The sequence below is a fragment of the Oreochromis niloticus genome, linkage group LG5 (assembly GCF_001858045.2).
Source record: "Oreochromis niloticus isolate F11D_XX linkage group LG5, O_niloticus_UMD_NMBU, whole genome shotgun sequence".
NCBI classification, from domain to species: Eukaryota; Metazoa; Chordata; class Actinopteri; order Cichliformes; family Cichlidae; genus Oreochromis; species Oreochromis niloticus.
The window spans coordinates 5,382,210-5,392,568 of NC_031970.2; the positions used below are offsets into that span (position 1 = coordinate 5,382,210).

Genomic DNA, 10,359 nt, shown 5'->3' on the forward strand with positions numbered 1-10,359 from the left:
CATGGTGGTGCTTAGATGGGCTGTTGATCACTTGTAAAATAAAATCAAAGATCTGAGAGATGAGGAAAGGAGTGGAGCCCACATAAACTGCTTATAGGGCTCAGTGTCCTGTGCTCTGCATCTGAGCTTATCATAGAAAACAGGCCAAGCAACATAACAGAGTTATGATGTGGATTTAAGGCTTCACGAGCCAGTCCTTGTTTTAGCACCTGCTAAACTAGTTTTCATAAAGTGGAACATTCAAAAATACATTTTGGCATACATTTAATAATGGTGTTTATGTGTGTGGTTGGTGGGAGTAAGGGGATGGGGGGGATGTACAAGGATTTGATCTAAGAGCACAAGTGTAACCAGCCCAATCAGCAGAGACTGGGTGGAGACAAGATAAAAAAAACCAAACAGTAAATGGTTCAGAGGACGTTTGGGTGGAGCTGCTTAAAAGTACTGCATTCACACGATGTGCAACAACAGAAACTCACATATAAACTGATAATGTGAGACTTGGCTTTGTTCTGAGTCTTCAGGAATTTGTTTTATTTTCTAGATTTTAGATGGTTTAATGACGTAAATCTGGTTTGATTTCAAAGTCTTATATTGTATATGGTTATATGTTATATGGCATAGTAGCAGTCGGTAATATTGTGGTGTAAAGGAGTAAAGATAATAGAATAATTTATAATAATTTATGTATTGACTTATTTAGGATTTGATGCTGTTTTAATTAAAAGCCCATTGTTCTTTCAGTGGGCTGCTTTCAGTCATTGTGCAAATGTACTGTTTACAAGATTGGAGAAACCTGCAGTCAGCTGAGACTGAAGAAGTCACTGGGATGAGGGATGAAACGTTTCTCCCACTGAAAACGCTACGTCCAGATGAACAGAATCAACCTTTGGGGATTTAACTATCTGGATGATTGAGCATGCATCAAAACAAAACATCTGGGATGAAATAAGCAATTCTTGCACATCTGTAAATGCATCATTAATGGCTACTGAGATTACTTCCTTATCAGGGAAGGTGTTTCTTATCTCAGCAAATCAGTGTCAAACAGGCACATAGTGCAAAAGGATGGCTCTGTACTAAAAACACATGTAATAAAAGCTAAAGTGAAACTTTCTGCTTGACTGATGCATTTTAGCTTGTGGTCTCGATTGTTCACATCTGCCACCCGAGGAAAACTTTTCACTTATTTGAAACAAAAAATATGACCCCAAAAAACTGTTTTGATTTCAGAAGTTCAGTATATGACTGCTTTAGTTCCCAAAAACGTAAAAACTGCTGGCAAGAGATTACAAAAGATAAAAAATAAAAAAATCTAACTGTAAGGATTAACCTTTGATTAATACACTTTGTACTGTTTTCAAAGGGTTTATTTGCAAGTAGTTGCATTCTGTCGATCATCTAAAGCAAAGTCATGTATGCTATTGAAGGAATGTTGTTGGGTTACCTTTTACAGGGTGTGACAGACACAAGTAGGAAGAGTCGTCCCTGTAAGTCAAGCTCATTTCCTTTTACACGACATCATGTCTCTTACAGTTTCGAGTGTCTTACCTTGTCTCGTGTGTCTTTTGTGTGTGTTTTTGGTCCCAGCGGAATCAGGTGAGTTTTTATTATGATATTTATTTCATCAGGTCTGAGATCTCATCGGTGTGTTTGGCTTCTGTCTGCCGTCACTACAGTATCTGTCTACCAGAGCTTTGGTTCAACTCTTACCCTCTCTTCACTTTACCCTCGTTCATGTCTTACAGACGAGTCGTGCCTTAGCTTTGTGGATACGTACGGTGTCACACATGATGCTGAAAAATGCAACAAGTACTGCTGTGGCACATGCAATCTAAGATACTGCTGCAAGGATAAGCCCAAGCAGCTAAATCAGGAATCCTGTTCTGGAAGTTTGGCAAGGTGTGGTCTTGTATTTAACCTTTTTTTCGTGATGCAAATGTGAGTAGAAATTAAAGCTTTCTTTCATTATTTTAATTGCAGTACAAGCCAAATTGGTCTGATTGTGGGAATCGCCGTAGGGAGTTTAATTCTTCTGCTGTGTGTGGTTCTCATAATCTGCTGTTTGGCTCCTTGCTGCCTTTGCTACATGAAATGTCGAAAAAGGCCGACTGAAAGACAGATAAGTAAGTTGGTCACAGTTACAAGCAGTGACACTGTAACTAAGTCAGCATAGTATCCAGGTGTTTCTTGTTTGAAATGAGTTTTACTTCTTATAGACATGTACTGTCTGTTTTGTGAGATTTTTTGTGCCAGACACCTTCTCAGTTGATAAGGTGGGATTTTTGGGAAGTTTTGGGAACAAGAAACAGTCTGATGCATGAACAATAAAACAGCAATCTGTCATTTTTAATGTTGGATTTTTTGAAAAGATTAGAAAAGATGGGAGTTTTTCCCAGATGTCTTTAAACTTATTTTCAAGCTGAAGTAAATCTTTGACTTTTTCCAGTTGTGATAAATTCCAACACACCTCAGCAGCCGCCCCACCCAGGCTACCAGGCTGTGCCTTCAGGCCCGCCCATGCCCACAGCTCCACCACCCTCCTACCAAGAAAGTAGTAAGTTGTTTCATTCTATTTTAAAACATAATAAATATGTCAACCGACAACTTTTCCAGTTTTTAAAGTTAGCAGCAAGCTTCTCTGATGACACCCAGGTGTTGATGTATTTGTGTTTGTGCTGTGATTTAATGTACACTCAAGTTGCCTTGCTGGTACGAGTTTGAACCCCCTTTGCAGTCTGTGCTGCATTCAAAAAGGTGCTGCTAACATCCCTCAGAGATTTTGGTCCATATTCACATGACACCATCCCAATATGAGAACAGTGAACTCACTATAATGTTGAAGGAACCAGTTTGAGATGATGTGAGCATGTGATAGCGGATGTTTTCATGCTGGAAGGAGCCATCAGAAGATGGGCACACTGAGGTCGTAAAGGAATTGACATAGTCAGCAGTTACATGGGTTCCGACATTTAACTGATAATGAATTTATGCTTAGGTGCCCAAAGTGTACCAGGAAAATATCCTGCACACTATTACACCACCATCAGCAGTCTGAACTGTAGATAAGGCAGGATGGATCCAAGCTGTCATGTTGTTCACATGAAATTCTGATCTTAATGTCACAGTAGAAATTGAAACATATCAGACCAGACAACGATTTTCCAAGCTTCTGTTGTTCAGTTTTGAAATGTAGTCAACATTTCCTTTCCTTAGCCAAGACGAGTGGTGTGGTCTTCTGCTGCAGTCACTTATCTGCTTCAAGGTTCCAACATGCTGTGCATTCAGAGACGTCCTTGGTTGTAACAACTGGTTATTTCAGCTATTGTTTCCTTCCTGTCAGCTCAAAGCACTCCGGTCCTTCTCCTAAAGAACTGTTCCTCACTGGATATTTTCTCTTTTCCCACCATTCTCTGTAAACACTAGAGATGGTCCCAGCAGATCAGTAGTTTCTGAAATACGGCGTGCTTAAACACGTTGAGTTGCTGCCATGTGATTGGCTGATTACAGATTTGCAGTAGTCACCAGTTGAACAGGTGTACCTAATAAAGTGGTCAGTGAGTGTAAATCTGACAGCATCATCTGATTGGCACTAACATAAAAGTGTTGCTACTTCACACGATGTCTGACTAATTTTCATTTAAGAACAAGAGGGAGCTGATGCTCCATTTGATCTAATAGACAGCACGTTTCATTGTTCTGTTACTTGGATCAATACACAGTTATAAAGAAAATTATTAAATTTGTTGACTCTTCATACCATTTACTATTAAAATGTTCATATAGCCTAATGAGTCAGAAAGAATAATTTGATCAATAACAATATAAACATAGAAAATCTGTTTCTTTTGTCTTTTCAGCCAATCCTACTCACCCAGTGCTGCTCACCGGGGAGCCGATGTACCCTCTGCAACCTCCAAGCCAGGCTACTGCTCCGCCACCATATTCATCGGACCCTCAGCCAGCACCGTACAACCCTTCTCATAATCCAAATCCTTGAATGTATACAGCTTACCAGACTGTTGCTATGCCACACTACAGCTTTTAAAGACTCAGGGATGAATGTATAAACAATGCTGTGTATGCCTATCCAAAACAATATTGTAAACCATGTTAAGTATGATAAGGTAGATTGGAACTAACTGAGTTTTCTTGTTTAAAATATATTTTTTAGGTAACTTTTTTTTCTCTCTTTTTTTTGGAGGTATTTGTGGTTGCTACAAATGGCAGCCCTGCCTATTGTGTGTACTGACAGCTGCTTTGTGTTGTTCCTGTATGGCCTTCGGGCGGGTCGTTTGCTCGGAACTTACAGAGCTTCCATTACTTTTGACCTTCAGTAGATTTTGTGTGTGTGTGTGTGTGTGTGTGTGTGTGTGTGTGTGTGTGTGTGTGTGTGTGTGTGTGTGTGTGTGTGTGTGTTGTTGCAGTGCTGAGGTCGCCAAATGTGTGATAATATTATTTTCTGGATTAATATGCTGGACTGACACTAAGGTAATCACTTCTAAGTTGGGTGGAACCCCATGTTTAAATCTGTCCTTAGCTTTCATCCAAATAAATAAATAAAAAAGATTGAACTTAGAAACAAAGTATGCAATTTAAAGATGTTTAGAAATTAATGTGTATACCTTTGTATGCTTTTGTATTTAGTTTTCTTGGAAAAATACAGTGTTTTTGTATCTGGTCCCTAATTGAACCTTGGCTCTCAAAGACATGTCAAATCTGTGGATTACGTTGTGTTTACATGACGAGAGCTCTCAATCACCATTCACACAATTAAATAAGTGTTCCTAATTTCTGAACATGTTTGTGTTGTTGCTTTTTGAAATTTTGCATCAGTAATGTTAATTTCTTTAACTTTTTACACGACTCAATGATGAATTTTTTAATCAAACAGATACCAAAACACACATTTCAACTCAAATAAAAAGAAGAATCAAATGAAACCATTTCTACCTTAATCGTGGCCACAGTGTCTGTGTTTATGTAGGCAACTGTCCCTCTGTAGTAATTACAAATCTCACATTCAACAACACTGATGAGGATCAAGTTGTGCTACTGAATTTGTGATGAAACACCATTAACATGATTCATACTTATCAAAACAAAAATCCTAGAACTATAACTACATGCTATTAAGAAATGTATTAGTTAACACTTTATTTAAATAGCATTATTCCACTTTAATATATTCTTTATAAACAAGCCTAAGTAAATCATTAATAACATATTTCATGTGTATGAAAGCACAGCATTGGACAGTTTGACTCATTTGTTTATTTCAGGAGCACTTTAAAACTGAACAGGAGCCTTTGTTGTCCTGTGTTGTGTTCACTGCAGATGGTGTTTGTATGACCACATCCCTACCAGCTGGATATCTTTATTTTATTATGCTGTATCTTGTCTTGAAACGCAGTGAACAGTGCTGTTGAAAGAAACAAAAAATAAATTTAATAAAATTTAATACAAAAATAAAATAAATGAAACAAAACAAAATACTACACAAGTCACAAGTGAAACCTGCCAGCAGAGGTCGCCGCTGCCCAATTTATATTTTGTATGTAAAATAATAAAAGTATTGCAGCATGCCACACACAGCTGATTTCAAATGTGCAGTGCTGCGTTGAGCCAAACCGAATTTTTTATATTTCGCCAGGAACATGGGAAGTAAGTTTTTTGGGTTTTTTTTAAAATATTGATGGGATAGGGATATACTCTTTAAGACACTCTTCCACAGTTTCTACAATGGATATAAGATAAGACGACTAGAACATAATAAGATATATAATACAATGCAATATATACAACAGTAGCTGAGGTTCTATAACACGCATACCCAGAATGTCTTATAGATAGAGGATTGTGCAAATATGCAAGAAATAAATTTCAACTATTCTACTAGTGCTACTATTACTATGTAAGTAAGAGATATCTATAAGTATCTATAAGTATAGATGTGTAAATGCACACATGTAGAAATACACATAGACCATACTCACTAACATACGTATACATACACATATACACGTCCATACATATGTAAGGTGCATTATGCATGGAGTGGTAACTGTGGATGTCCATAATGTCCAAGTGACTCATGACATCATGATTGAGAAGTTTTAGAGTTTAACTGTGCTCCTTCCTACAGCGAGGGTGTTTCAGTCTCTGACTAAAGGAGCTGCTCAGCACACTCAGACTCATGCAGAGTGATGTGGGTTGTGCATGATGGAATTCAGCTATACTAACATCCTTCTCTCGCCCACCACCTCCACAGACTCCAGAAGACATCCCAGCACAGAGCTAGACCTCCGCACCAGTTTGTCAATCCTGCTCCTGTCCATGCATCTGCTTCCCCAGCAGGCCACTGCATAGAAAACGGCGGCTGCTACCACAGTGTCATAGAATGTCCTCAACAGAGTCCAGCAGACTCCGAAGGACCTCCGATATTGGCTGCCTTTTATCCTGTTTTCTCTCTGGATGATCCCACACTGCTTTAAAATTGTTGAGGTCCAGCATTTGTGTTTTGTGCTCTCTTCCCTCTTTTCTCTTCACAAAAACATCACAGAGAGGCTGACTCTTTCAAGAGTAAAGACGAGGAGGGATTCAATATGTGACAGACCAATGTGCTATGGAACACTTCTACAAACTGCTGCTACTAAACACATTTGATTACATTTGGTTTGATCTGACATACAAGTCAAAATTCAACAATTCAATGCCATCACTTTCTACAGGCTTAAATGCAATTTAAATGACTGAGATTACTTCCTTTACGGGGAAGGACTTTCTTATTTCAGAAAGATGATGCCAAACCTCTGCACAGACTGCAGCAGGATGGCTCTGTAATGAAAACGTGTAGGTGCTAGACTAACCTGAGTAGATGTTTCTGGTACAATTTCACTTACTTCCAATGTAGATGGAGTCTTAAAATCTGAGAAGGACAAAGCTCCAGCAACAATTACAGCACCCTAATGTTTTAGGAAATGTTGAGTATCGAGGTATTTTTGGCAGTTATGTATCAGAATTTCAAGAGCAGGACTACGCCTCCAAACACGCTCCTTCCAGTTCTCATCTATGTTCCCCCAGTTCTGCAAGCTGTTCATTCTCGTTTACGTGCCCCTCCCTCCTCTTTTCATTTCTTTAACTTCTTCACTCCTATTTAGTACATGGCGATCAGCCAGGCCCACGAGTCCTCGCCAGTCCCCTTCAAGGCCTTCCCCAAACCGCAGCTCAATTCATGTCCAAGCATTCACCTTTACCTACTAGAACGCTGTCAAACCTAAAATGAGGATGTAAGCCGAGCTAGTGAGATGTGAAGTAAGGAATGTTGTTGGGTTACTCATGTACTGGTAGGACATACACAGAGCCCTATAACCAGTCATCACTCCACAGTCAGGTTCATTTCCCCTTACACTGCATCACATCAGCTATGCCTTCGAGTATCTTGTCCAGTCTCGTGTGTGTTTTGTGTGTGGTCGTGGTCCCGGCTGTATGGGGTGAGTTTTATTTTTAATATTTAAAATAACAAAGTGAAAATAAAATATCAAGCTAAGTCATCTTAATTGTCTATTAGTATCTTTGCACAATATCTGTCTGCGGGATCTGTAATGCACTGCAGCTTTAATCTCTCACTTTCACTTTGCTTCAACATGTGTGTCTTACAGCTGATCACTGCCACAGTTACTGGGACACGAACGGTGTCTTCCATGATACTCAGGAATGTGAAAAGTACTGCTGTGGCGACTGCAGGACAAAATACTGCTGCAGTGACATAAAGTACAGCTTAACTGAGAAAAAACAGGAACTCTGTTTCAGAAGGTGTGCTCTTCATTTTAGCGTTTTCCCCCCTCAATGCTCCAGAAATGAGTACAAACTACAGCTTTTTTTTGTATTTGCAGGTCTGCTCGAGTGAAAAGAAGCAGTCATGTAGTGTATGTAGGAATAGGGGTTCCTGTTCCTATTCTCGCATGCACGGGTCTCATAATCTGCTGTGTGACTGGTTGCTGCTCCTGCTGCAGGACATCCAAAAAGAAAAATCCCAGTCGAGAAATGATCAGTAAGTTTGCAACAGCTGCAAGCAGCCACACTGGCATATTATCCAGAAGCATCTGGTTTGAAATTATGTTTAATTCTTACAATGGAAAATGGCTGTTTGATGAGCTTTATGTGTTAGAGCTCTTCCCAATTGGGATGGTGGCTTAAAGGAGTCATGAGAAATTGTTGAAAGCAAGAAATAATCTGATACACAAAAGCTCATGAAACTGCAAAATTGTCAGTTTTACAGTTTGTGCATATTACGTACATAGTAAGACACAAACAGATTTTTTATCCCCATCGTCTTTAAACTTTTGATTTAAAAGTTCAGTTGTAATGACGGGAACATCAAAATTTGCTTTCATTTTCAAACTAAATGAAATCTTTCGCTTTCTCTAGCTGTGGTAAATTCCACCACTGTAGTTAACACGGTCTATCAGCCTGTACCAGCAGCCACACCCATGCCCACAACTCCACCACCCTCCTACCAGGAAAGTGGTAAGTTTTTTCATTACATTTAATAACTACGTCAGCTCAAACGTTTTGGAGTCTCATTGAGAGAAATTGTTAGCAAGCTAATAATCTGTTTTTGATTTTAACACATATTTGATGGCATCTGATTTCCATTATTGATATAGTCACACCAAGGGAAACCAAAATTATTACAATCATGTACAAAGAACTGGTGATTTGCTTCCATGACGGGGATCACATCTTAAAAGTAACTTCGGTGTGTGAAGGCAACAATAAAAGGGCAATAAGAAGTGAAGTCTGTAAACTAGCTGTCGGTAAAAGGGGGTCAAATTGCCAATAACCTGTAATCTGATAATGTGGTGATTAACTGTGATAAATCTGTGAAAATCACAAATCTATATATAATCAACTCTGTATACACAGAGCTTCACACTAAAGTGACTGCAGGCAGTCCAAATCAGATTGTTTGAGAATGAATGAATTTTACTCCAGTGAGACTAAACTGTAACACAGCAGTGGTTTTTCTTACCATTATGTCAAAGTAATGATGCTTTTAAAAAGACAAGTCAGAGGGTAATACACTTTTAATTTGATCAAGACTGATAGAAAGCTCAAACAAGAAACCCTATTTCTGTTCACTAAAGGCCTTTGTCATGGACCTACACCAAAATCCAGTGGGCGTGAGGACTTTTGGGGACCAGTCCCATTTTTTTTTTATTATGTAGCATATTTCAGACTTAAAGTATATTCAGTAAATTTGTTTACTTCCTTTGTTCTTTACAATTAAAGGCATACTTAGTAAATACAAACAATATATTGCTTATTTGTCTTTTCAGTTCCATTCACACAATCACAGCCAATGCACTTCTTTCAACGGGTCAGCCAGCCTTCTGCAGCAGCAGTACATTCAGATAAGCCAGAGGAGTTTGAGCTGGAGGAGCTTGAACCTTGTCATAGGCCAAAATCTGTAAAAAAGGCTAAGATCAAAAAGAACTCATCTATATACGTCTAAAAAGGGACTTCATGTTCATGCCTAAGATACACAATAACACAGAGTTCAGAAATATTTACGGGTGACTGTGCTAATGCTAAGAGGGTAGAGTTCGTAAGAGAGTATAATACCTCACCATGAGCAGATAATCATTGTGAACAAATTAACAGCTGCTTACAAAGTCATGTCCTCTTTGCATGTATTGCTATTTATCCGGGGAAGCAATGTTGAAGTGGTGACTGGTAGATGTACAGTCTGAGGTCTTTTGATTAGTTTTATTTAGTTTTGTTTTAGTTTAAATGGGTTTTTATGATTTACTGTGAAAGATATAATAAAAAAAACAACTTCTGTATATTATATTGTGATGTGTTGTGATTGAGCTACATGTTTTTCTCTGTCCAGATGCTTTAATAAATATTCCATTTACAATGTAAATTATGGACACTGGTTTTTGTGTGGTTCATTTAGCAGTAAATGAAGAAAATATAACATTTACATTTTTTAATGGGTCTAACAGGTTGTTCTTGTCCATAAAACTGCACCTGACAAATGGGACTAATTGGTTAGGTGAAATAACGAGAGGACGGTTGGCAGTCTGTGGCAGCTTCAGACAACTCGTCTATCTCTAGAGAGCATCTGCTGTCACACGGGCGCGGTGTCAATGATATGTAGTACAACTAGTCTGTGGGTTACTTTTGCTTGTGTTGTTGTTGGACCGTCAGCTGTGGAGAAGAGCTGAAGTGAAACCAAAAGTTAAAACTAATGAGAAGTATTCAGTCTCTTTACTTTTCATGCAGTATTTTTTATTTCTCCTATAAATGGTGAATTCTGCTGTTGCTCGTTTTTCTGTCAACAGATCAGCA

The 10,359-nt window shown here is 38.6% G+C and overlaps 2 protein-coding genes across 3 annotated transcripts; both read left to right on the forward strand.

Annotated features, from left to right (window-relative positions):
• Positions 1–1,382: 1,382 nt before the first annotated feature.
• Positions 1,383–4,799, forward strand: LOC102082209 (protein shisa-5-like). 2 transcript variants are annotated; one of them, XM_005456413.4, is made up of 5 exons: positions 1,402–1,599; positions 1,749–1,902; positions 1,984–2,126; positions 2,450–2,557; positions 3,861–4,799. In XM_005456413.4, the coding sequence occupies exons 1-5, from the start codon at positions 1,524–1,526 to the stop codon at positions 3,998–4,000; spliced, it is 621 nt and encodes a 206-aa protein (XP_005456470.1). In that variant the 5' UTR covers positions 1,402–1,523; the 3' UTR covers positions 4,001–4,799. The 2 variants fall into 2 exon arrangements, with proteins under 2 accessions (XP_019214920.1, XP_005456470.1); XM_019359375.2 differs by lacking the exon at positions 1,984–2,126 and having other exon boundaries at positions 1,383–1,599.
• A 2,585-nt stretch (positions 4,800–7,384) lies between these two features.
• Positions 7,385–9,931, forward strand: LOC102082092 (protein shisa-4-like). Its single transcript, XM_005456412.3, has 5 exons — positions 7,385–7,493; positions 7,662–7,815; positions 7,896–8,053; positions 8,431–8,529; positions 9,342–9,931. Exons 1-5 carry the CDS (start codon positions 7,427–7,429, stop codon positions 9,515–9,517), a joined length of 654 nt encoding a protein of 217 aa, XP_005456469.2. The 5' UTR covers positions 7,385–7,426; the 3' UTR covers positions 9,518–9,931.
• Positions 9,932–10,359: the final 428 nt, after the last annotated feature.